The 27,975-nt window shown below is 49.8% G+C and overlaps 1 protein-coding gene across 10 annotated transcripts; it reads right to left on the bottom strand.

Annotated features, from left to right (window-relative positions):
- Positions 1-26,241, bottom strand: LOC137588127 (calcium/calmodulin-dependent protein kinase type II subunit gamma). 10 transcript variants are annotated; one of them, XM_068304965.1, is made up of 23 exons: positions 25,971-26,241; positions 23,961-24,055; positions 19,138-19,197; positions 16,389-16,443; positions 16,179-16,244; positions 14,578-14,650; positions 13,134-13,236; positions 12,886-12,969; positions 12,710-12,804; positions 12,200-12,322; positions 12,022-12,105; positions 11,171-11,213; positions 10,355-10,417; positions 7,853-7,893; positions 7,115-7,198; positions 6,356-6,400; positions 6,232-6,286; positions 5,936-6,016; positions 4,739-4,879; positions 3,968-4,043; positions 3,762-3,856; positions 2,797-3,033; positions 1-2,719 (listed from the first exon to the last, which is right to left on the bottom strand). In XM_068304965.1, the coding sequence occupies exons 1-22, from the start codon at positions 26,033-26,035 to the stop codon at positions 2,801-2,803; spliced, it is 1,860 nt and encodes a 619-aa protein (XP_068161066.1). In that variant the 5' UTR covers positions 26,036-26,241; the 3' UTR covers positions 1-2,719; positions 2,797-2,800. The 10 variants fall into 10 exon arrangements, with proteins under 10 accessions (XP_068161066.1, XP_068161067.1, XP_068161069.1 ...); XM_068304966.1 differs by having other exon boundaries at positions 6,241-6,286; XM_068304968.1 differs by lacking the exon at positions 7,115-7,198.
- Positions 26,242-27,975: the final 1,734 nt, after the last annotated feature.

Below are 27,975 nucleotides of genomic sequence, written 5' to 3'. Positions count from 1 at the left end.
CAGTGCTGAAATAGTATTTTTATTAAATACTTTCAAGATCCAAGTTCGAAGAATAACAAAGTTATGATGAAGACCAACTAACACTCAGACAAACACTTGATAGTCGTCAATTCATGGTTTTTGTATTTCATTGTACATCATGATCATGCAAAAAAACTCCAGCATCCATGTGAAGGCTGGGGAGAAAGCGCAGCCCAATAGTATATCATTACAACGCAGGGAAAACGCGAACATCGAGGGCCTCATAACCAAGCTACGGCTCCTGAATCCTTTTTTTTTTTTTAATATATATATATTTTTTGAAATTTAGCTTTTTCTTTTTTTGTGTTTTTCATGTCACCTATTCAACATTCTGGATGGATGAAAGTCTTATTTCAAAAGATGCAAATATCATATATTAACACTAGCTCCATCCTTATTCAGGTAGGTACACTGTAGAAATGCGTAACTGAAACATGCATATAACTATTTCTCCCGCTCCCCGCTTCCCGCGGCGGAGGCCGCGGAACGCCGACAAGCTCACAAGACCCGTCTCTCACGCCTTAGGAAACTCTCCACTGAGCAGGCACGATTTAAAAAAAAACACCGAGGGCAGATCAATAAATAACTTAATCCTGATCAATCTGTGATCGCTGAAATTTCGTGTTGTCTTTACCTCCTCCCTGTTTTCCCTTTTTCCTTGTGTGTGTGTGTGTGTGTGTGTGTGCGAGAGGGAGAGAGTGCAGAACTCCAGCTTGGCAGATCGGCAAAAATTACCAAACGACAAAAAGTTTTAACAGCAACGGCGACGACGGCAAAAAACTCAAACCAGTAACACGGGAACACAGAAACGACAGAGAGAGGTACAAATAAACATCTCAAGAGCAGGAGAGGGGGAGGGGCCTCACAGCGGGGAAGGGGGCGGGGTTTAAGATACGACGGTCGCGGATGGATGGAGACAATTGAGCAGCACAGTGAGGGTGGCACCGTGGTCACACAGCGGTGGTGCGAGATATGTTACAGAGCCTAAACACACCACCAGGCGTGTGTGTGTGTGTGTGTGTGTGAGATATGTAAAGATGGCTCACAGCATTGTGGGATCAGAAGATAAGGACGGTACGATGAAGATCCCCCCCCCCTCCTCCCTCAGGAAACAGTCTTACAGCCGTGGGGGCCACAGCTGGTAGCCCAGGTGGGCGTGGCGCTAGCCACCAATCATCCCAAGTCGTCAATACTTTAAGGAAGAAGTTCAACGAGGGTCAAAGCAAAGTGAGATCTGTGAGGAAAATGTTGCACCTAAACGGGTTTGGGGCGGGTGGGTGGGAGGTCACAGGTCATGCCCAGATGCACAGGATGAGTGTCTCTTAGATACATGTACATATATTACACTTTTCTACATATATCTATACACACACTGGATCCACACAGTGCTTATAAACACACCAGGCCCTTCAGAATACACAGAAGAGGGATGGGAGGGTTAAAAGAGGGGAATGGTTTAAAGACGGGGTGGGGGGGAGGAAGTCAGGGCGGGACGAATGAGGGGAGAGGTGGCGGGCGAACATGCAAAACGCAGACGCCTTTACCCTCTCCCACCCCCCACCCCCCCAACTGTACAGACACGACAACAGGAACGTGCGAACACGTGTCAAGTCGCACGATTAAAATCCCTCTTTTTAAAAACCGCTTTTTTAAAAATAAAAAAGAAGAAAAAAAAAAGGAGAAAAAACAGAGCCTTGAATAAAAGGTCAGTCCGGAAAAAAAAAAAAAAAAGAGGCTCGCGTTTATTCACAGGAACACAAAAAAATAATAAAAAGGGAAACAAGACGCTAAAAACACAACAAATCAGATAACCCCTCCCACCACACATAAGCCCCGCCCACCCTCATCCCACCATAACACGATTTTTTCCCCCCGTTCAGTTGTGGAAAAAAACAAAACAAAAAACAAGCACACAAACAAAAACACATAAAAAAGCCTAAAGTTCTACACTTTGGTGCTTCATGTTTTTGATATCAAGTTTCGTCTCGCCATCAAGTTCTCTAAGTCGACTTGATTTTTTAAATTTTTTTTATTCCTCCTCTACAATTCAGACGATGGAGAGGAGGGAGGTGGAGTGTGTGTGGGGGGGGGTTCACCCCCCCCGCATCTTTATGCCAGCGTCCGGATGAGGATGCGCAACACGTCCGACCCGGCGCCGCCTAGAATGCCAAATAACGCGTCCAAAACTGTCGGCCGCTAAGCTCACGCTGGCGTCTACTTCCTGGTTTAGATAGTCGGGGGGGGGGGGGGGTAAATGCTCGGTCGGGTTTTGGTGGTTTCTGGAACATCTAGTCATAATTTACACATATTCATTAACTCATACTCATAAACTGTCACAAGTTCAACTGTTAATCCTCTCCTCACGCCGGACGCCTTCGTCTCGCGCGGGCAGAAAAAAGATGGCTGCCAGGGGGAGGGACGGGAGGGCAAAGACGCGCCCTCCGTTTCAGGCGCCAGATGCATGCATCATCCCATGGGGGGCGGTGTCTCGTGTTCAGCCGGCCCCCAGCAGGTCAAAGGTGGAGGGGGGTGGGGGGACAGGATTGGTTGGTGTCGTGGAGAGGGATGCGATCTTGCCCGGCCGGGCTCCTGCCGCTTAGCCAATCCGTGCGGAGGACGACGGCGCCTCCGAAACACGCTCGCTGAAAAAAACTGCCCCCCAAAACACACGCTCCAGTAGTCTGGAGGCTCAGGACCACTGAGGGGGGGGGAGAGGAGCATATTAGTTGATGCTTTGCTTACTTTTCTGTGTGTGTGTGTGTGTTGGTCACACACCTGATCACTGCAGTGGTGCAGCGGGCGCTCCTGAGCAGTGGAAGTGAACGTTCAGCCACTTGCCGTCGCGACGATGCCACACCCTGGTCTCCTCTGATTGGCTGGAGCGAGGGCGGCCGGTGGTGTCCACGAACTGCGTGAGCCGGATGTAGGCGATGCAGGCGGCGTCCTCGCCGATCAGGTGCACGTGGGGGTTGAGCAGGGTGGTGTGCACCGGCTTGCTGTTCTTGCTCAACACTGGAGGAAAAAACAGAACGGAGGGAATTTATCTGTGAGCCAGAGTTCATTTTACCTCCAGAAAGTAGTGCATCATGGGATGCGCTTCAAGAAAAATTTGTGCATCGCAACATGACGTTTATACATCCCATAAGTAATGACAGAATATACGGTAGACGCGTACGCAAGGATTGAATTTAGCCAATAGTACAATATAAAAACTAAAACGGTTAATTTCATTATTTCTATTAACTGTTTAAGTAAAAAGAAAAAAAAGGGGGAAATTATATATTAGTTTTATCAACATGTTAAAGTCTGGTCATCATTAAAAAAAGTTTTAGAAATAAAGATGTAATAAAGGTTTTTTTTTTTAAACTTTTGGTTTTCACTCAATAGTTTTGTCTTTAATATATTCTCCTGTGGACACCTTCACACACACACATTTCAGTAACATCTGTAGTAACATCTGTAGTAACATCTGTAGTAACATCTGTAGTAACATCCATCTCTTTCTTCATTAACTTTTGTTTTGTTAAAGAAACCAACTCATTATCACTCTGTTTTTCTCTAGCTTTTGCATCGTTTTTGGAGGCATGTTGATAATCTATCAATCATTCAATCAACCTTTATTTATATAGCGCTTCAACACATCAGCAGACATTTCAAAGCGCTTTAACAGACAGAAAAGACCCATCAGGTCAAAAGACACATTTTCCCAAAACTGCCCCCCCCCCAGTCCTGAGACTCACGGTTTTCAAAGTAGAACTTGTGGAAGTCCATGCCCTCCACCAGGTTCCCCAGGGCCTCGGGTTCAAACGAGGTGAGTCCAGGATCGCAAATCCTCCTGAGAGTCCGCAGCGAGGAGGAAGAGGAGGGCGGGGGAGAAGATGAGGACGTTTTCAGGACGTGACAGAAACATCCTGTTTGACACACGCGTGACTTTTCCCGTACTCACGTGTAGGCGTCGAAGTCTCCGTTGTTGATGGCCTCGATCAGCTGCTCCGTTATCTTGATGATCTCCTGCTTACGAGCTGCAGAGACACACAAGAGGGCGGCGACGACGGCGGGTCAACATCGCATCAGAACGCCAGTCACGTTTTGCCTCTGTTCTTCCTCGTCTCCACGACGACCGCCTCCACCCATCCGACCAAGACTAAACGCTCCCCTGGACCGTGAGCGCACACGCCGCCGCCGCAACAACACGAGCTGAGGAATCACAACAAAACTGGGCGGAGCGTCCCGATTTTAATAAGACGATCCCGTAGGAAAGATTCTAGCAGCTCCATTACAGATGATTATTCTATAAAATAAAAAAAGGATCTCATAAGGAGCACCTTCACTCATGAAAACCACAAACGATCAGGAATTTTAACGACACAGAAAATGTTCCTGCTACAATTCCATCGCCTTAAATTCAATGTTTTTTTCCCAGAAACATCTATTGACTGGAAATGTCTTTATCTTTACTTGATATAAAAAGTCTTATTTTACTTAAATCCATTCACTAAGTCGCCTTTTCAAAAAAAGAAAAATCAAACAATAACTCAGACTGTTTGTGGAGTTCTGCTATCCGCTAGCAGACGAGTTAAAATAACGTCTACCGGATGGGAACTCGCTTCAAACCGGCTGCTGTCGGTGATTCGACAGGAGAACGCGGAGCGGAAGGAGGTGAGAGCGTCCCGACAGCTGGGCGGAGGGTGATGCGGGGTTTGAGTTGTGTCCTTACTCTGCTTCGTGTTGTTTAAAGCGGGGACAGAGTTGCCCCCTAGAGGAGCGGCGGGCATGGAGGACTGTGAGAGCTCAGAGTCGGGGCAGGAGCTGTTGCCTGTGCTGTTCCATGCCATGCGCTTTACGTCATGCGGAGGAACTGAAACACACAACGGGGTGATCAACAAACACAAACGTGTGGATGGATGACAGAAACGTATACGTGATGGTCCGCACACATGAACACACACACACACATGAACACACACACACACACAGAGCATGCAGTAAAAACTGAAGCTGATGGCACGCGGCCGCTGGAAGCGATCTCAGGTTTCGCCGTCCGCCCTGCTCACGTCTGAACGTTAAGAAACCCTCGTCTGACGACCCGAAGCAAAGAGCGAATCCGTCGAGGAAAGAAGGGGTGGATAACGGCAGCCGGAGTGAGTTAAAGCGAGGGGGGGGGGGATCAGACGCTCCTGGAAGGGGCAGGTGCGTCCGAGGCGAGAACGGGAGGTCAGGAGGAGAGATTAGAGGGAGAAAGGAGGAAAGATAACGTCGCAGACAGGAGAAACGGGGATGAAGATAAAGGATTAGAGGAGGTAACAGAATAAAGAGGTGAGGAAGAGGAGGAAGAGGAGGAACCTGTGGAACACGGTGATGGCCGGTTCAGGTGAGCAAAAGCCTCGTCCAGCTGGAGCCGTCACATCAGGAGGACGAGGGGAGGATGCAACACACACACACACTCACTCACACACACACACACACACACACACGCAAGAGCCAGGGTTCCCACGGCGACGCTGATGCAAAAAAATATTTAACTTTCACTGATTTAGAAGGTCAACGGGCCCCCGCCACCTGGAAACCAGACCTTTAAGGTTCTTAACAGTTTATTCTGGAGCGACATGGACACACACTATAAAAATAAACTAAAAATAAGACGGATGTCCACCTAAACACTAATGATCATATATGTAATCAATCAATCTGATCTACTTTGAATTTTATTTTTAAAAACTGAAGTTCTGCGGGGGCCAGACCCGGTGGGAACCCTCAAGAGGAGCTTGGTGGGTCAGTGAGGAGCTCAGAGGTGTCAGACATCACTGCTGTCACTGCAAACAGCCAGGGTGGGGGTGAGTGAGTGGGGAGGGGGGTGTTAGGTCCTCGCCAGTGGCCACCATCAGGTTTCTGGTTGCCATGGATACACACTTACTGGCAGGTGAGCTTTGAGGTGAGGGCAGAAGTGGGGGCATCTCCTCTGTGGCGCTGCTCTGACTCACAGCCGAGCTGTCCGCTAGAACACACACACACACACATCACGCATACAGGTGACAACGTGAGACACACACACACGCTCACACACACACACACATCACGCATACAGGTGACAACGTGAGACACACACACACACACACACACACACACACACACACACACTCCACTGGATGGGAGACAGAAAAAAAGGGGGCGGAGCCGAGCCGAGGAAGGGGGCGGAGGAAAGGCGAGTACCTCTCCTACCTTTCATCTCCTCCTCGTCGTTGGTGGCGTTGCTCTCCGTGGATCCCTGTCGGACGCAGACGGAGTCAGAACCCATTTAATCAAAGATCCGGCGCCCAGCAGAGCCGAGACTCACCTTGACTCCGTCGGGAGGGTTGTGCACCACCGTGCTCTGAGACTCCTGCAAGGGGATGGGGCAAAAGAGGGCAGTTAGTCCGGCAAATCCTAACAACCCCAGAGCTAACCTCAGCGACGGGACGTCCTGACTAAACTAAACACACACACCCTTCCTGGTCAGGTTACGTCCAACAAGAACCAGGAAGTGATGTAATATCACCTGTCGGGTTTATTGATTACCATGGGATCTATGAAACTGACCCAGCTGACCAGAAGAGACGACAGGCGTAACCGCGGGCGACGCGGCGCATGCCGTCGATCTGAACCACAACATGCTGACAGAGGATGGAGCGATGGAGGCAGTGTGGAAAGGATGCCACGGCGACGCGATGGAGAGGACAGACGTGACGTTTTAAGGGGGCGGGGGACAAACACGACCACACTCCCGACCACACGCTCTACTGAACATCAGCGGCGCGACGGCGTGAGGAAGCTCCGCCGCCGCTGCCCGACACACAGGTTCATGCTCCCGACGGGTCAAAAAGGTGCACAGGCGCGTCCAATCAGAAAGTTCTTCCTCTGCTTTGGTTCTGGAGCAACATGTGCAGCTTTTTGTCGTGGGGGGGGGGTTGGGGGTGGGAGGGGGCAACACTTCTGGATGACAGATGAAGGATGACAAGCAGCGACTAAGACGATGGCAGATGAAGACTTATGCGACTACTGGGGGGTGGATTGGGGATGGATAATGGGGGGGGAGCACTGCGGCGGCCTACTGTACCATCTGGGTGTTGGTTGCCATGTTGGTGTCTTTCAGGGCATTGATGGCGCTCACTATACTGTTCTTACTGTTGTTGGTAGAAGGCTGGGACGAGAAGTCAGACACTCATGGTGAACACGTGCGTCTCACTCACACACACACGTTCACACACACACACACACACGTTCTCACACACACACACACACACACAGATGCATTAGAATTAAACGTCTTTGTAGTGAATGGGGCTAATGTTGGTCAAGGCTCCCAGGCTGCTGAGAGGCAACAGGGTAAATGAGAGGTTTATTGCCACACAATGGCCTCTAGATCATCCTTTTAACTGCCTCACTAACTCTCTATGCCTCCGCCACTTAACTGCGCAGAGACCCCCAGGGGCAGGGGGGAGGAGAAAGAAAAAGGAGGCAGGAGGCGGAGGAGAGACGCTTAATAGCGGCGGAGAATGATGGAGAGAAAAGAGAGAGAGCGGTGAAACGCTCCGGATGAGAGCGACTGAAGGTGAAGGAGTCAAAACCAACATGGAGAAGTAATTAGACGAGAATCTGCAGGAGGTTTCCCGCCGATCTAAAAACACGCCTTGAGGTGCGAGTCTTCAAATAAACAGGAAGTTTGGGAAACAATACTTTTAGATGATCTTTTTTTTTTCTTTCTAGGTGTAATTCAAGGAAAAGTAAACGACAGGCAGAGAGAGAAAGAAAGGACGGAGGGACGCGGGGCAGAAAAACGAGGAGACGACCTTACCTTAGCAGAATCTGACTTCTTGTTGAGTAAACTTTTGCATGCTGTAAAAAAAACAGGATGGAGGAGGATAGAAAGGGAGAGAAACAGGTAGAGTTTTACTGGTGACCACAGCAGCCACGAGGCCCTTTCTACGCCCTGACACAGTAGAATAAACTAACCCCCTCCACCCCCCACCCCCCCAAACACCAGAGCTTCTACGACAGGAAATCTAGACTGATGCTGGAGGATAACGTCGACTAAATGATGGTAATCCGTTCAACGCCGTCGGGCGATAAGAGAGAAACCTGAGAGGAAAGTAAACTTCCTGTCCATTTCCTGACTGGACGACCCCCGCAGACCTAAAAAGAGAGTGATGGTCAGACTCAGCTCTGACGGCGATGAGCAGGGTTAATGTAAATTATTGATTTCTCTTAACGCCCCCCCCCCTTCCCCTCGAGTCACTTTCCCTCTCTGTTGCTTCCTTTCCTTTAATGCTCTACCGACACGCAGCGTCTCGGGTTGGATGGTGGGATTCTTACCTTCCAAAAAAGAAAATGGGAGAGGGGATGGGGGGGCAGAAAAGATAGAGAGAGGGGGGGGGAGCGCCTTAGCATTTCATTACAAGAGAATGGAGATTAGGTTACAGCATTTACGGCAGAAAACTCATGCTCCTTAAATCTGACTGTCGATGTGCAGCTTCTATCTCGGTCCAGCCATGCAGCATCCAAGAAAATAAATAAATGCATAAATAAATAGAGGAAAAGAATATTTTCATTCCACAACCAGGAAAAGGAGAGCTGATAATTTAGACCCCCTTCCCCCCCAAAAAATCCGTCTGAAGAACCTGACAGCCATCAGGTGGTGACGGCTGCTTTGGGACGCCGTGTTCAGACGCTCCCTAAACCGCGTCCTTCGCCGCCGGTTGCCGCTGCTGCTCGGCAGGATGTTCCTGGTGTCAGGTGACAGGAAGGGGCGGAGTCAAAATGATCCGCAAAGGGAGGAAGCGGCTCGAACAGAAAAAATAAATAAAAAGGAGGACGGATTAGGAAGCGTGTGAAGTGGCGTGTCCCAGGATTTCAAAACCACACAGGACACCCGCATGCGAACAGGCAGCAAGGCAGAGACCGTCTCCGAAGCAGACAGGAAAGAGTTAAAGTCAAATATTTTTTTTTTTTAACCAAAAGTTCATTTAAAAGTCAGGATTACGAGCAAAACTCCAACTTGCTTTAGCCAAACTCTGCAGAAATGTGCAAGAAAGCTTGATAGTGGGGGGGGGGGGGGGGAGTGCCAGGATTGTGGATAGAGGTGAATGTCATCATCAGGGACAAAATACAAATAAAGATTTGAACAAAAAAAGAACTGCGGCGTCCCGTCTGAAGCGATGATGTCACATGTTGAGTCACATGAACTTACAAACAGGAAACCCGGTCCCGTCTCAGGGAGGAAGCCCCCGATTGGAGGGCTTTAAGCTGACAATCAACCAGCACAAACACCCCCGGAAAAACTCAGGGCAACAGTCACACATCGCAGTAGCCACACCCACTTCCCCTGGGGACCCTCCCCTTTCACACCTTCATTCTGCCTGAGGGATTTTTAAAATCCACTGCAGAGCAAAGGGGACCCCCCTGGAAGCGTGAGGGAATCCCGTTTGCTCTACACTGCCTTGTCTAAACGTTCTCCATCCACGGAGCCACCATCGGAATCGCCGACCTTCACCACCCGACCCTCCCCCACCCCCCCAGAAAGAGGAAGAGGAGGAGGAAGAGGATTTTAGCGCTTTCAAAATAAAGAGGCACTAAAACAGGCATCAGGAAGGGGGGGCCCGGACAGGAAGTTCAGCACAATCCAGCAGCCGCGTCCCCCCCCCCCATCCGCCTCGGACCACCATCTCTCCCCCCACCTCCTCCCCAAACATCCACCCCCACCCGTTTTCTCCCAGGTCGGACGATGGCAGCACGCCAACCCAGCTCTTGCCGGCCCCCCTGCAGTGTCAGTTCCCAGCCCCAGGATACATGCCCCTCCTCGTCCCCTGCCCCCCCCCCCTGTACGCCTTGTGTCCGTCCTCCGAGCTCCTGAGCCGGGGAGGGAATCACAGGGGCGTGGGTGGGTGGGGGGGTCAGCTGGAAGTCAGGATGGATGGAGCGCTCTAGGAGTGACGGCCTGACGCGTTTGGGAGATGGAATGGGGGGGGGTGATGGTGGTGGTGGTGGGGTTAAAGGTCGAGGGTGAGTGGTGATGGGGGTGTTAATGTAGTGCAGGTTAAATCCATTATAAGTGATGCTGATGTGCAGAAGTGTGTCAACACACACACCGCAAGACTACCAACGACTCCACTGGTGTGTGAGTACGCATGCCTGTGTGTGTGTGTGTGTGTGTGTGTGTGTGTGTGTGTGAATGTCCATGAAGAGGCTGCATGCGGGAGTCTGAGGGTGATGACGCGGGGGTCGGGGGCCCTTCACCCCACCCCTGCCCTATGGACCAGTTGCTGTGTGTGGAGAGGATGGGCGTGTCTCTGGGACGTACCTTCCTGAGCCAGTGAGGCCGTGGAGGAGGCGGCAGCAGCAGAGTTGGTATGCTGCCGGCCCACTATTGGACAGAAATGCTACAGTTGGGAGGGGCTGTGCAAATTTATGCAAATCTTCACACTCCTCCAATCGTGGGCCCAGGAAGCGACAGGCGCGTGCCGAGGGGAGGGCGGGATTCCGGAACAGAAAGAAAAAGATGCACTTCCTGTGGCTTCCTGGGTCCAGGGATGAAGTCATCATCAGCCAATCGACTGACCAATCAAGTGGCTGAGAACGAGGCTTCAAAATAAAAGTCACTCTGAGTACACAGATTCTCAGCACCACACTTGCCCCCCTCCCATCATGAAAAACTCTTAAAAGTCTAGGCTTCCCTCTCTCATACGTGGAAAAGCTCCATAGGCAGCAGAGAAGAGGGACACACACACACTCTCACAAACACACAAACAAACACACACACACACACACACAAACAGGGAGAGATACATTAGCATGGACAAGGACGTAACGGACACCCACATTTAAATCTGAACATGACATCATTATATTTCCATCCATTATCAAAACTTTACTTCAACCGCGACTCGGAGGAAAAGTCACAATAAATCAGTTTGAGTGGAAGCAAACACAAATTATTTTGAGGATGAGTGGGTGAGTGTGTGTGTGTGTGTGTGTGTGTGTGTGTTTGTGGTGGGGGTTAAAGGAGGTGCAGAGGACTCTTTTCACTCTCCTTCCTCCTTCCTTCTCCTCCTCCTCCTCCTCCTCCTCTCCCTGTGCATGTGCAGCGTGGGAAGCTGAGGGCGAAGTGCACACCCACCTGAGAAGTTTCTGGACACCAGCATGGTGGTGAGGATGGCTCCCTGGAGGAGACGAGGAGAAAGAGAGAGAAGTGAGGGAGGTGTAACGAGGCGAGGCACTTCTGTTTTACTTAACAGGCTTTACGCCGCGTTCCGTTTCTAAATGGGACAATTACTTTTTTAATCTTTTCTGCCGTTCTGACGGCGGCGCCTTCGGTTCTTTTCAGCAGCTAAATCCAGAGCGGGACGAAGGTTTGTTTGCTCCGTCATAAACAGAACAAACAAATCCGTAATTCAAAAAACATGATAAATAAGAATATCACTATGACGTGTCCGGTAACGTGTTGTGGAACGCACCTCAAACGAAAATGACGTGACAGGAAAGAATCCATGACTCATCAGACAGCATGGATTTAGGACACATGTGTCAAAGTCAAGGCCCGGGGGCCAAATGTGGCCCGCCAGAGCAAAAAAGGTGTCAAAAAATAAATAGGTCAAAAGTGACCAAAACTACATTTCCCACAATGCAGTAATTCAGCTAATTTTTACTTTGACAAAAACATTTTTGAACAAAGTTAACGTCCTAACTTGTGTTTGATGTTATTTTTCTTTATTGATTGATAGTTTGATCCTTGATTGATGGAGTTCTGTGGGTTTAATAACCTGATAAATTAAAAGAGCAACAAGGAAACATTTTTTTCTGCATAACTAATGTTTGTAACTTGAATAAGTAATAAATTCAGAGTTATTTAGCATTGAGGAGCAGTTACATTTATTTTACATGACATTAACTTACATTTAGTTACATGTATTAGTTACATCTGACCCAGTGAGGACAGCTGATGATAAATACAGAGGTGGTTTTTATCACCTTGAGTTTTCGGCGAGCGTTGAACTTGCGGAGACATTCCACAGTTTCCTGTCGGTGCATCATGGACGCCACTGTGGAGCGGTGCTGCAAAGAGGAAACAGAGTTAAACCCAAATCTACGAGAAGCATCAACGACTCTCAGGCTGCGGCGCTGCGTTAGGGCGCCCCGTTTTACTTACGCAGACCCAGGGGTGTTTGAGGGCCTGTTCGGCTGTGATCCTCTTGGCCGGGTTGATGGTCAACATCTGGTTGATCAGGTTCTTCGCCTCTGGAGTCACCGTGTCCCACTCCGGGGACGGGAACTGAAAAAAATCAGATGTGGGGGGCGGGGCGGTTATCGTGTCATGTGACCTAAAAAGTTCAGCTGATGTGATGAATCCAAACTGATGCTTCAGGGCTTAAAGATGAATTCTAGATCAACAGGCTGCCAGACACCCCCTCCCTCGGTCAGGACACAGTGATGTGATTAATCAGAGACTCAGACAGCCCATCTCTGACCCCCACCCCCCCACTACACCCCTCTGCAATGCGTCAGGGAGGTCCTGATAGGATCAATAGCTTTGGACCGGCTCTCGATTGGACGCTATTAAAACATTCAAAAACTGCTGAGCAAACCGCTGCACTGCGCCCCCCCCCCCCATCACCACCCCCACCCGGTGAGACGCACTGCACCCCCCAGTCACACTCACGTCGTACGCTCCTGCTTTGATCTGCTGGTAGAGTTTGTGCTGATCCTCGTCCCAGAAGGGAGGATATCCCACCAACAAGATGTAGAGAATGACACCTGCACGGAAAACACACACGGCGCGTCACCGGGCGTCGTTTATGCAAATTCATCATCTGACTGGTGAGACTGGAGACGCACCACAAGCCCAGATGTCCACCGGCTTGCCGTAGGGGTCCTTCCTCAGGACTTCGGGGGACAGGTATCCAGGTGTGCCGGCGAAACCTGTCAACCAACCAACCAGAAGAGGGGATTTTGAGCCTCAAAGTGACATTCATGCACACACTCATGACAGGTATCACACCTGCTGCGTGAATACCCCCCCCCCCCCTGTATGAGCACAGCGCTTCTCACCCACACAGAGCGGCCAGTGTTTGTGTTTTCCTTACCAAACCAAGCCTGCTGGTCTCCCTGCACTTCGATAGCGAGGCCGAAGTCTGCCAGCTTCACCGCCGCTCCCTTCATCTTACTGGCCAACAACAGGTTCTCAGGCTGGGAGACACACACACACACACACACACACAAACACACGGTGAAGCAGAATGTAGGACGAGGGATCACGACAGTGAGAGACGGATAGTGACAGGCTTCACGTAACGCCGTCGTGAGGACGACTCGTATTTGATGTGCTCCGCGCAGCTTGTGTGGGGGTGGGGGTAAAGGTGTGAGAAAAGCGATGGAAGACGGAGGAGAGGATGGGTTGGTTGCTTGCTTGGTGGAGAATCTCCACAGCGCCTTATATGGGCACGGCTTGGTAGCCATAGAAACCGTCCGGGAGTCGTTTAGGCAGCGCTGCAGACTGCATGCTGAATGGAAACGAGCGCTTAGAGCGGCGGAGTGTGTGTGTGTGTGTGGCAGCGTGTGTGTGTGTGTGTGTGTGTGGCAGCGTGTGTGTGTGTGGCGGCGTGTGTGTGTGTGTGTGTGTGTGTGTGGCGGCGTGTGTTTGGGCAGTGGGACATAAATGGCCTAACCCTAACCCTAAAAGCCCACTCAGGATGAAACAGCCAACAAATCAGACGGGCGGCGGCGTGCGACACGCGGCGCACACATATACAAAAGACGCCCACACGTGTCTCAGATAACCCCCTCCCCCGCTTCTGACATGGTTTTTCCCATTCCTTGTAGTTTCTGCTTTAAAACGCATGAATTTAAACTCATATTATTCTAATTATTGTTGTTGTTGTTGACCAATAAAAACTGGAGGCTGCAGCGACGCCGTCTTCCTCTGCTGTTCGGATTTGAGCCTATCAGCAATTTGGGACACTTAAAGCCCCTCCCCCCCACCCCGCTGCTCTAATGGTAGTGTGATGTCACATGGGTTGTCCTGGCAACTCCCAAGGTTTATCTGCGCCTCCACCGCCCCTCTCATCACACACACACACACACACACACACACACACGTGTTTTATGTGCATATGTGTCATTTTGAGTCCTTGTCTTTCCCTTGCCGTAGGTGAGACCGAACGTGACTCACCATGTCTGTACTCGACGAGAACACACACACACACACACACACACACACACACACACACACACACACACACACACACACACACACACACACACACACACACACACACACACACACACACACACACACACACACACACACACACACACACACACACACAGGTTTGTGGAAAGACAAATCTGAGAAACGACAGACGGAGGAAGACGGGAAATAAAAAAGGGACGAAGGCAGAAATGCAGAGGAAAAGATAGCGATGGCGAAACAGAGAGCCATCTGCGTGTTGCCATGGCCACGAGCAGAGGTGTGTATGTGTGTGTAAGTGAGCGAGTGCGTGGTTGTCATGGAAACATGCAGCCACTCACCTTGAGGTCTCTGTGCACAATATCATGCTGGTGGATATGATTGACACTCTCTAAGATCTGACTAATGCAATGACTACGGAGAGAGAAAAGGGACAAACAGAGAGAGAGGAAAACGTGTCATTGTTGTTCATGACATGACTGATACTGAAAAAAAAATTAACGCCGCGGCTCTGAATTGAGGGAACGTGAACTTCACATATGATGGGTAGGAACGCATAGCAGCGAGGGCTTCAGAGGATACGGAGCTTTAAATAGAGCTCATTAACAAACGGACAAACAAACATCGTCACTCCGTGTAAATACTGAATCTCTGCTGATTTACATCAGCAGAGATTCAGTATTTGTGGTCTCAGATTGATGGTATAACCAAACAAAAAAAAAAAAGACTCAATCCAGACATCGATGTAGATTTCAGGTAATCCTGTTGGAACAAATATTCAGAACAAAGCAGTTTCATCGATGCCGAATACCGTAATTTCCAGACTATCGCGCGTACCCGTCTATGAGCCGCAGGTGTTTTAACATAAGTTGTTTACAAAGAAGGATTTTTAAACATTTTAATTCCGAACAGTGCATGTAACACGGCGGTATAACCCTGCTGTCGTCTTCAACGTCTCGACATCAATTCATTGACGTGCAGCAGCTTCCCTGCTGCCACAACCCGGTCGATCGCCTTTTACCTAAAAGCTGCATCTTACAGCCTTCTTCGTGTGTTTTCCAACACAACGGGTGTGTGTGATGTGCTAAATGTCTGCTTTGCACATGACGCAAACATCGATAGCATCTTCCTCTGCGAGTTATCTCTTCCATCTGTCTGTCTCATGCTCGTGCGGGGAAAAAAGTAGTGACTTATAGTCCCGTAAGTACGGAAATTCTTTCTGCACGACAAACAGATGCATCTCTTTTACACCCAGCTGGTAATTAAAGAAGTGCAGTTTAAACAAATCGATATCAGGAAACTGGATCGCAGGTCTCCATCCCAGGAGCGACTTTATTAATAGTGCATCAATTCAGCTGCTAATGCATTCACGTCTCGGTTGTGGCTAAGTGAGCGCGTTTCACGCTGGAACTGGGACGTGTGTTGGCTGAGTACGACTCGTGTCGTGTGTCTGCAGAGATGAACGGGTCAAAGGTCAAACAGACAGACACGCATATCCGAGGCGACACGCTCTGGCGGCTTTCGTACGATCATCAGCTCAAACCCCGAGCAGAATCCCATCGCCACAATAAAGCAGCACTTTGGAGAAGCTCGGACCGTCTTTTCTTTTTATTTTTTTTGTAGAATGAATACGTCCTGAAAATTGGCGTCTCTCTCTTAATTTGCCGCTGATTGCTTTCGGCGCGATGCGGCGGGAGGATGGAGCGCGGTGTCTAGAGGATATCGACGTGCTTGTTGACAGGGGGATGCATTCACTGACTAGAATACAAGCAACCCAATTACATCCACCCCTGTGTGTGTGTGTGTGTGTGTGTGTGTGTGTGTGTGCGCCGCCTGTCTTGGCGCTCCTAAAAATGAGGGTGAGCGTTCACGTGTTTGATGGGATCACGCTAGATGCTATCGGCCACGTGAGGGTGTGTGTGTGTGTGTGTGAGGCGTCTACCTGGCGTCGGCCTCGCTGTAGTACTCCCTGGCTACGATGTCTTCGAACAGCTCTCCTCCCGTCACCCTGTGAGGAGAGGGAATGGGGGGGGGGGTGCAGAGGATGTGTGTGTGGGGGGGGGGGGCAGGAGAGATGTAGTTAGCATACACAAACACACCACAGTCACATGCATGGGTAAAATGTCAGTGTGTGTGTACAGAATACACTCACAGGTCAAAGACGAGGTAATGAAAGCCTTCCTCTGAAATGCTGTCATGGAGTCTCACTGCAGGACAGACACACACACACACACACACACACCACACACACACACACACCTTTATTATTGAACCCATGACTCACAGATGTGAAAGCTTTTATTTCAGGCCAACAGTCACGAAATTAACTTGTGACATCAGGAGTGATCGGATCAAAGAATCAATAGCTGATCAATATCTCATGCCGGCTCCGATAAACCCTAATGGCAGCCAATAATAAATAGGATCAATATCATATGTGAAACAATTTACAGCAGCATTGGATTCCATCAGCTGTGTATCGGTGTTTAAATAGGAGCTACTGCGTCTCCATAGCAACAGGATGACGAGTTGCTAATCTGTGATGCTGCAGTGATGCTTTAGTTCGGTGGTGTCCAACCCCCGGGTCGTGGACCAGTACCGGTCCGTGGGTCAGTCGGTACCGGGTCTGAATGATGTTTAGTTTTAAATGAGGGGATTCTCTTCTCCACATCTGTCTCATCTGAGTCACTCTCAACGCTTGTGGAGATGCTTGCCTCGGTCACATGACCACCTTCTTAAAGGGCCGGCTAACACAGAATACATTACCGCTAAACTGAAACTCCCCAAGCTAGCAGAACCAACAAGAAACAAAAATGTTTTTGTAAAGTTTCTTTGAGCAGAGGAAAACAGCCAATGAGGAGACAGAAGAACCTACGACTTTTAAGCAAAAGAAAGCCGCAAAATACTAACTTTTATGCTTGTATTATTGTTTTTATCCGCCACATCATGAAAGGTGAAAACATTTCTGATGTTAAACCGTTACGTGGAGGAAAAATGGTTCAGACGGAACAGCTGCTTGTTTCATAGCTTCTCCTTACATGAACATAACAGGTCTTTATTCCATTCTTCAGATTCATGTCACGGCGTAGTGAATAAGCGTGACACAGCGGTGCTTTAACGGCGTTGGGCCTTCTGCCCTGATCACCGTCTGTCAGGCTGACGCAACTGTTACGTACCGATCATCCTTCACCTCTTTTCTGGCTTGTTTATTTTGTAAAAAAATGCTCTGATTGACGGTCAAACAGCTGTTTGTCTGCACAACACATTACATCACCCCCCCCCCGCCACAAAAATAAAAACATGGCAGATGTGGGCAGAGATTGGGTGGGTGGGGGTGGGACCAGGCTAGGAAATGTTCTGTTTAGACACAAAGCGCTGCTTCCTGATTACAACAGGAGATAAGTATTTGTTCAGGAACAGACTCATCGTGATTGCAGCGATGAGGTCACATGATCACGGCGCCCAGGTTACATAGTAACCCCCCCCCAACACACACACACACACTGTCGCGTAAAACGGTGACGGAGGGTTCCGGCTCCGCTCGTGTCAGGGAGTCATTATGTAAAATTAATATCAGTGGTTTAATAAGATGAAGTGGAATCGCCCTGCAGCGACCAACAGGACCGGCTCCTCTCTCCTCCTCCTCCCATCTTCTCACTCTCCCTCCATCTGTCTTCTCCTCCTCCTGCTTTCGCCTCCATCTGTCCCGTTTTTCTCCAGCGCTCTTTTGTCTGTAGTTTCTACGCCGACGATGCCAAAGTGTGTCAAAGAAATGGGGTGAAGGACGAGCGGGAGAGAGAAATCTATACAGAGAGGGAAGGAGAACTGGGCGAGGGGCGAATGAACGCTGGGGGGGCTGATGGGAGAACTAGGACGGCGCTGCTCTGCTCCTCCTTTCTGCCCTTTAACACTCGTCCCCTCCATCAGAGAAGAACGAACAAATTTGTATAATTATGATCATGAGGTGACACAGAAACATCCTCATCTCCTCTCATCCGTCGCCACGTTGACAAAAAGAGGCGCATCATCTCTCCGGATCAGGCAGCGACTGATGACATCATCGAAACATCCTTTAGTGTCTGCTGGTTCATCAGCAGCACGAGCGATTCACCAATCTCACGTTCTCGCCATCGCTAGCGTTCCTGAGCTGTTAGCATCGTGGCACAAGTAAAGACGGTGATGACATCACTTCCCCCTTTAAACCCGGTCCGAAATAAATGTGTTGTCCAGCCTGTGGTTCCATCTGACCAGTGAAATAAATGACTGACGAGTCCAGTTTGGATCTGTTTCCTGTTTACATTTTAAAAACATGAATTACAGAAACAAGCAGCTCGCTGATTGGATCGTTCTTTTCTTATTATTATTATGGGAAATGAAACCGACTCTAATGTTTCTGATTTATATATGATGAATACGTTTGGTGGCGTGATGAGCTCAAGGGGAAACTAATGACTATCAGCATTATTAGACCGCAAATCGACCACACGCGATGAAAAACGACTCAGCAGAGGAGAGATGGTGGCGTCTTCTCTCCAGTAACGACTCAGCACTTATTGCTATGAGACGAGATGCCAGCACAGCACTTTTAGGGAAACTGCATCGAGGAGGACTGAACATAATAAACCGATAACCACAAACTTCCTTGTTGTGGACGCCTTCCTTAGAATAAAGCCGCCTGTCACCAGAACAACGCAACCCTTCGCCGCCGCGCTCCGTACGCTAAAGATCTAGGCTGACACGGATACCCATAATGCACAGCGGCATCTCCATACGCTAAAACGAGATGGAGAATTTATTTATTGAGGAATACATCAATGGGTTTCAGCCAGTATCATGATTATTCTTACAATAACGGAGGTACAGCTATTGTGTTTAGCCTTTAGCATTTCGGATGAACTCACCAATGTTGGGGTGCTTCAGGAGACGGCAGATCCGAGCCTCTCTCTCCAGTTTCTGATGGTCTGAAGGAAGAGAGATTCAGTCAGAGAGAGCAGCAATGTGTTCTGACATCATGAGGCAAATAGAAGTCAATTCAAGCACACAGCTGAGAAGGACACGGGTGGCGTGATCTCAACAACCCGACACGTGTGGGGAAGAGTTCCTGGAGGGCAATCAGCAAAGTTTGGTTGAAGTCCATTCAGGAGATTTTGCACAAAATCCAACAGCAACGCAAACAAACAAACAAACAAAAAACTGAGTGACAACAACCCAGCGGAGCGTCAGTCACAGGTCACGGTTAAAATTCATGCAAATATTTGAAGAAACAAAAATATATTTGTGTCAAATGAAGACTTGTGTCGTCAAACATGTGGGGTCACCGAGCCGATCCGTGGGGTGTCGTTCTGGTTGTGTTGTGGCATTTGAAAGGCAATACTTCACATTTGATGAGAGCTCCGGTGACAACGCGTTACAACATGATTTTATCTAAGGTTACTGCAGGAGTGAACGCCTTTAATTCCATCCAGCCATCCCCAGAGTTAAACTGGAACCACTGGTTAATGTTACTGGTAACAGCTGAGCATCTCCATCTGACGGGTCTGCTTTGAATGCAATGAATGTATAATGGAGCTCCTGTCAGTTCTATATCTGAGATGTGGCGGCGGCGCCAAAACAAACATCCGTGCGAACATGAGGTGGAAAAGCAGGATGGGGCGGCGACTCTGACAGAATGTCACGTGAAGCCCAAACATGAGGACGTTAGAAAGCAGCTGGGAGCACTTAGCACCCGAGACGACCGTGAAGACGACGAGATCCACCATCAACGTCTGACGTCACAAAAACCCCACGCCGACAGGGGGGGGAGGGAAAAGGCCTCATTTTGCAAAAAAAACTTCATCTGGATCTGCACCAAGATTTAATGGAGTCTGTTCTGGCCAAAGAGCCCCCCCCCCACAAGTTTCCTGGAAATCCATCGCGTAGATTTTGTGTAATCCTGCTGACAAACTGCCGCCCCCCCCAACGAAGAGACACCGGTGAAAGCAACCTCATTGGCAGCCCGCTGCTGCGTTTGGCAACCAGTGCACAAGTTTGAACCTGGAAGCCTGTAGGTGTGTGTGTGTGTGCATGTGTATATGTGTGTGTGTGTGTGTGTGTGTGTGTGTGTGTGTGTGTGTGTGTGAACTGGTTAGTGTGAGGCCCAGACATTAAAACATGAGTGTATTTGCACTTCTGGCTGGGAGGGGATGCGAGCAGGAACACACAACACACCTCACCTCAAATACCAACATCCTTGTTTGAGGATTTTATTGACTCCGAGAGCAGTGTGTGTGTGTGTGTGTGCGTGTGCGTGTGTGTGTGTAAGCACACGTGTGTTTGTACGGGATGTCGGCATGTCAACCACATGACCTCGTTGGAGGCTTCCTCCCATTACTCTGGAAGCAGGTCACCGAGTGTAACTGTAGTAAAGACCCAGTGTGACTCAGTGTGTGTGTGTGTGTGTGTGTGTGTGTGTGTGTGTGTGCGCGTGTGTGTGTGTGTTTGCATTCCTTTCAGCCTCATCTCAAACCCGTCTCACCCAACAGGAAGTAGAACCAGATCCGTCTCCGGGAGCATCCTCGCCTCACTTCCTCACACTTGTTGCCGAGCGGCTTTAACTCCGCAGAGCGTTCCGACGTTACCGCGCTCCAACAGCAGCTACCTTCCGCCAACCTCGCTATTGTTCTACCGCAGGTATGGATTACCCTCATCTGACAGAAAGCAAGCGAATATGGGGCGACCTGCACCTCCTGATTGCCCCTGATTACCCCCAGTGACGCAGGACGGAGAGACAGACAGCGAGGAGGGAGGATTACACCAAACATCCATTTGCTAGTGGAGGATCACAGCTCCCCTGTGTGTGTGTGTGTTTGTGTGTAGCCGTCTACCCTGGTGCAGTATCACTGCAGCACTTGCTAATTCATTCAATCTTCTTATTTGTTGGTGCGAGAGCCGTGTGGTGGAAGGAGACAGGAAAGAGAGGGCTGGAGGGTAATTACTGCCACTTCCTGCTGCTCTCTAATTGGCCATCTGCTTTGCCATGGGCCGGACCTACAGCCATCTTACATCAGCTGAGGTGGATGGAGAGGACTTGACACACACACACACACACACACACACACACACACACACACACACACACACACACACACACACACACACACACACACACACACACACACACACACACACACACACACACACACACACACACACACACACACACACACACACACACACACACACACACAGTTTACATCTCAGGATTGTGAACCTGGCAACCTCAGCTATATCGGACAGAAACTGGGTTTTCAGCGGATATTCAAAAACTCGTCTTTCGCTATCTGAATAAATAAACACTCAGGTCCCCCCCCCCCACACACATGAACAAACCCACTCAGATCTAACCAAAGTGAGCAGCTGAATCCCGATCATTTGGTTCTGGGTCACCGCTCGGGAACAGAAGGGCAGATTCTGGGCTCTGCCTCCAATCAGATAAAGCAGGCCCAGAGCCGGGGGGTCAAAAGGTCAAAGGGTGGACTCTGAACGCAGCGTGGATAGAAATCAGTCCCCAACAGTGGTGTGATGACGTACGCCATGTGAGGGCTGGTAACTTATATGGTGCATAAATCTTGTTCATATATGGCAGTCCCACTAGCTTTCCTCGGCCGTGCTAAAGCTGCTAGCAGCTCCAGCGCGTCAGCCAGCGTTCTGCTATTTATACTTGGCACGGCAGCTGAAATCCAAAACAGGCCTCAGAGTCCAGCTTCTTCAAGTACAGATACAGGCAATTTGAATAAAATTTAAAACATTTTTTAAAAAACCCTCCCAAAGGAGCGACAGGACTCTTTTCTACGACATGTAAATCCACCCGTGTGTGAACGGATCTGAAAACACGTGAGAATTATCCACACACGTCTGCGTGGGGCTGACATTTGAGACCACGTTTTTGTTTTCTTGACATGATTTTTCTGCGTTGTCATTCGTGTCATGAATGCGTATTTGCACATACGTGTTGTATGTTCTTCCTGTGCTGTGCACACGCTACACCTGACATTGTCGCTTTCGGGACAAACAAACCCAACTGGAGGTTCGGCCTCCTGGATGGAGGACGTGTTCGTTTGCGTCATCAGCGTTGCAGCCGGCGACCGCCCACCCTCACGTCCTTCACCGCCTTCATTTCCTTCCTTCCTTCCTTCTTTCCTTCCTCTCCCTCCTCAGATTACTGCAGTGTTTACCAGAGCTTTGAGCGACTTACCCACCAGGCCACGCGTGAGGTCACACTCGCCCCATCAGGCTAAAATAAACCCCACCCAAATCCCACCAGGCAAGCTGCCGGCTCATGCACCGGACCGCCCTATGTGTGTGTGTGTGTGTGTGTGTGTGTGTGTGTGTGTGTGTGTGTGTGTGTGTGCACGTGTCAGCGCACATTGCGTCAACCAGACGGCCTACTGCAATTCTTCTCTTTGCACAAATTCCCCTCAATCCCTCCTCTATCGGGTCTCCTTCCACCTTTCTTCCCTGGGGTGGAGTGTCACTGATCTCCTTGCAAGACTATGTTGTCAGATTTCCTCCTCCTCCTCCTCCTCCTCCTCCTGGCAAACACAGACAAACACAGGCCTACAATGTGCCGCCCGCCTCAGAGTTTTCTGCTGAGCCCTGACTTTCCTCGGAGGGACATTAATACCACAAGCTGCCCTACGTGGACGCTTGACGGCAGGGATAGAACAATAACAGAATTACAACACACTCACAGATGCCTTACAATGCCGACATGCTCTATTAGCCCTCACACACACACACACACACACAAACACTTACACATGCCATCAGGCATAGACAACAACAGGGCAAAGCAGAGGCGCCTATGGAATCCGTGGGGTCTTAGTGGTTGACGAGATACATTTAGCATAAGTGGATTAGCCTCAATACAAACCAATCCCCCCTCCGTAGCAAAGACAAGGCAATGAGGGAGAGAGGCCAGCAGAGAACCAGGAGGTAATGAGAGAGCGTGCAAGACGGGGAACAAAGGAAGGCAGGTGCATGCCTTATTTGTCACGTACAAAAAGGAGAAATTATATATCTCAGTCCGAAGCCAGGGGAGGTTCTGACACGCCGACACGAGCTGTCGTCATCGTTACCACAAGCCGTGCACAATGAAAACGAAAGCAACAACCGACACCGCAACAGTCCCACGCTCGGCCTCCCTCTTATTGTTTTATTTCAGTCCCAACTGTGCGGAGAGCTTCTTATAAATCTGGATCAATTCATTGTGCAGCAGTTGTTTAATGACACCACAGAGGACAGACTGAGAGTTATTCAATACAGTGTTTAGAAAAAGGGTCATTAAACCACCGAGAGGTTGCTGATAAGAACTCCCCGCAGACAGCGATTGAATAAAAGTTTTCCTCGGCTATTGATAACAATTTAACTCCCGCTCCTCTGCATGTTTTCCATGACGGTTGGAGCAGCGGCGATACACAATCACCAGGAAAGACCCAGCAAAACTCCACAAACAGGAGATGGCGATTGTGAATCAGGATCACCAAATAAACTCTTTTAATCGGCTAATGTTGATTCAAATGACTCATAAGAATGTTGCCGTTTAAAATCAAAGAAAGACATGAGAATATAAAACACCTGTAGCATGATTTTAACCCACAGAGCAGACATGCACATGTGTGTTTGTGGCGTTGCGTGTTTGTGGCGTTGCGTGTTTGTGGCGTTGCGTGTTTGTGGCGTTGCATACCTCTTGCAGACAGCTTCTTAGTGTTGATGATTTTTGCAGCATATTCCTGTCCTGATGACTTCTTAACACACCTACGCACCACTGAAAAAGCTCCCCTGAGAAAAAGAACAAACAGCTAAGAATCAGTTCCATTTCACACTGATGCAGGGTGACATTTGAGACTGCATCCACATCTGAGGCGGCGGTTGGCGTTTGTGCACGCCGACAACCTCGACACCGCTCTCCCTTTCATGCACGCACTTGACAGTCGTTGCAATCAGTGCGCACAGCCTAAAAAAAAAAATTGAGTAAACCCGATACGACTTTCTCCTCGAGCACGAGTGCCGAGATCAGCTCGGGTCCAGGATTACGAATGATGGGGGGCCAAGTTCTTGTGCTAATCTTCGATAGGCACACAATATGATCCCGCCGAGAGCCCTGAAAGGAATTCAATTTGCAACAGCGGGGGCACAAAGAATGGGGGCTGCATCTCTGCACAACAATGGGCAATGTTTAATAAATTCACAAGGTAACAGCGTTCAGCGGTGAAACCAGCCCAAGCAGAAAAGAAAGCACACACACACACACACACACACACAATGCGCCATAAAGCTGCTGCCCACTCTCAGCGGTTTTGTGCAGATCTAGACGAACACGCTGAGTATTTTTCACCTGCGAGCTGCTGCTGTTCAAGTTTTGAGCATCACAGAATAAGTAGGTACGCATGATTTTCACAAGCTGCACTGGAGGAAGAGGAGGAGGAGGCCTTCCTCGCCCCTGATGGTGTACATATGGAGGGCTGCTTACTGCTGCACTCTGCTCCTCTTTTGCTCTTAGCTTCAATTATTTACTAGTAAATGAGAGGTGACAGCAGCACGAGTCTTGACGTTAATAACCTATGACGGGGCAAAATGCATTAACAAACAGGGATGGGGGGGCTGAAGTGTGTGCAGCGGTGGTGGTGGGGGTCAATATAGAGAAGTATCCATCCGGATTTACTCTGTGGTTCTGACTGCGTCCTGGCGCACCGAGTGCGCAATCGGTGCCATCGATTACCGACATCAAGGGCCGGTGCGTCCCCCCCCCCCCCGCTCCGCTGCGGCTCTCCGAGGGTTCAGCGGAGGGAAAACGCCTTCAAACCGGCTGAGGACAGATGCTGATGATGAAACGTGTGAGGTAGTGGCTCGTCATCACAATAGCGAGGAAAAACGCGTCAGCGCCGCTTCCACCTCCAGTCGCTGCTGGGGCCGCCGGCGCTCCCGGTGCGCACCGCCGCGGTACCGATCGGGTGTGTGCGCAGTGCGCGGCTCGGTAACGGTGACCCCCCCCCCCACCCCCCGGGTGTGTAACGTTACTCAACACGGCTCCTTAAATCATCTGCAGCTGCTGCTGCTGCTGGGGAGGCGGCGGTGGCAGGGGGGGGGGGGGTAAAAATAAAAAAATAAAAGTGGCCGGCCTAGCTCGGCAGCGACCCCAGCCTCTCTGGTCCGCGGAGGCGGCGCCGTGCTGTCAGCCCCGCGGGCCGGTGAAATGTCACAAGTCCCGGCCGTCTCTGGGGGGCCCGCTGGCGGCGAGGGCGGACTAGAAAATACCGGCTGGCGAACGCAGGAGGGGAGGGGGGCGCTCTGAAAGCACCAAGCCGTCTCCGTCATCACCTTAAGCGAATAAAAGACGCAACGACTGCGGGCTAGCTAACAAGCTAGCAGGCTAGTATTGATAAAGCTAGCCTAGCTTCGCTAGCTTTATCAATACGAGCCTGCTAGCATGTTAGCTAGCAACGTCAAAGCCGCGTTACTGCGGGAGAAGCTAGTTAGCCGCTAGCTATTTAGCATGACTGCACCACGACAACAACAACAAGCCCCATTTAGCATGACGCGACATGTCGCTAAAACGCTCCGCAGGCTAACGCGGGCTTGCCGCCGCTTGCTAACGGGGCTAAACGGGAATAATTTAAGGCTTGCGGGGGTGTTGGTGGCGGTGAGGGGGGGGGTGACGGAACGGAACGACAAGACAAACAGTAACGCTGCTTACTTCCCGAGCTCCTCGTAAAGCTGGTACTCGTCGGTGAAGCGAGTAGACGTAGCGGTGGTTGCCATGGTCGGTGGCGGGGGAGCGGAGCCCGAGCCTTGGGGTACGACGGGCGGCTGGCTCTCGTGCAGGAGGGGGTCCGGGCGGAGGGTAGCCTAGCCTCCAATGCTGGAGCACCTTTCTGACAGGCAGGCAAGGCTGAAGAGGATAGAGAGGAGCAGAGACGGAAAAGGAGGGGCAGGGGAGAGGAGGAGGAGGAGGAGGTGTGATGATGGTGGAGTGTGTGTGTGTGTGTGTGTGTGTGTGTGTGCAGGGGAGGAAATCTCGCGAGAATAGACAGGCTCAATAAAAATTTCGGGAGATGCTGCTGGATTCTTTCACTTTCTTCATTGTGGATGTGCTTTCAGATGGTTGCAGGTCATTATTCTGCCTGGGGAAGTGACGTCACTTCCGGCATGTCCTCGTTTTTTTTACATCACAGCGGCGTTTTTGTTTTTTTTTGTTTTTTTTACTGCACTGGCTGGGATACACCCAACCCTGGGTCACACCTCACTGCAGCAGAGAGGCAAACAGTGACCCGCAGCAGCAGCATTGCATAAGTACATGCACATGCAGACACACACACACACACACACACACACACACACACACACACACACACACCAGGGATCAATATTGATTCATGCAGGTCTTGCTCTCGGCGCAGGAGGCCATTCTGAGCCACCGATTCTGCCTTTTTGCATGAGTGTGTGTGAGCATACACACCAATGCGATGTGGCCGTCGCTTCAGGTTTCCACCTGGTGTTTTGAGACGGTGTGAGGGCTCTGAGGTCGGTGGCGCTAAAAGATGGTGCCACACAGATCCAGAGTGCCTCACTTAAATGTTTAATGTGGCGTGAGTGGGAGGCCATCAGAGGACAGGCAGGTGGGGCTGGAGGGCCGGAGGCCTGCATCACATATGAACCGGCGTCCAGCACACCGTCGCTGTCAGGGAGACAGAGAGCACGGTTTTCGCGATTTTGTACATGGTCGTCGGCGTGGGAACACAAACTGAGAAAGTTCAGATGATATGAGTACGTAAGGCCTGCATGTGTGTGTGTTTGGAAGACAAATGAGCACCACAACGTAGGCTACCAGTCCTCTCCTGCCCTCCTTTTCCTACATGCTAACCCGGCCTGTTCTCCTACTCTTCCTCCACCTCCTCATCCTCCACAGAAGTTACATAATGGTGAACTCCTCAGCCTTTATCTCACGCCAAACCACACACTACGCCTTGATGAAAGACAGAGGAGGGAAGAGGAGTAAAAGCACGCAGGAGGCAGAGGAGAGAAAGTGGGATGTTTCGGCTGAAATTAGCAGTTAGGAAAAAGGACGAAGAAAGAAGAAGTCTGTGCCATTTTCTCTGGTCGGACCTTTTGTCATCTTCCTCTTCTGCAACCTCACGGCCTTTCTTCAGTGCATGTGTCACATATGGGATGACACTTCAATTTGACTTCCTTCCTTTCATCCTTTCTTCCTTGTTGCAGAGGAAAAGGTGAATGAATGTCATCTGTCTGTGCTGATATTTCTGAAAATGGTACAAAAGTCTCAGCAGAACCGATTGATTCCTTCACCAGATCCTGATCATCATGTAGAATCAATAGGTTTTCCATGTTACTCCTGATTTTTGTGAATTGCATATCTGAGAAAAAGATCAAAAGGCAAAGCTCAAATAATAAGAATGTAAATGACAAAAAAACATCATGTAGGGCGACACTTTTTGTTGTGATTGATGTGAGTACAAAGATTGGAGAAAAATATTAAAAGAGTTTTTGAGTTACGCTTCGTAAATGAAACGTAACAGACAGATGGATGAGTCCCGCTCCACGCCGCTCATGATGGCAGATATTAAAAGGAGGATCCACTGGGAAATCTGACATTCTTCTGGCTCAGTGCTGAAAAGATTTTTGGTTAAAAGCAGAAGTTTTCTCTGAGACTTAGTAACATTTCCAAAGTAAAGAAATGAAAA

The sequence above is a fragment of the Antennarius striatus genome, chromosome 21 (assembly GCF_040054535.1).
Source record: "Antennarius striatus isolate MH-2024 chromosome 21, ASM4005453v1, whole genome shotgun sequence".
Classification (NCBI taxonomy): Eukaryota; Metazoa; Chordata; class Actinopteri; order Lophiiformes; family Antennariidae; genus Antennarius; species Antennarius striatus.
Note: the sequence above shows the minus strand (reverse complement) of the source record. Positions and strands in the feature narration are given on the sequence as shown.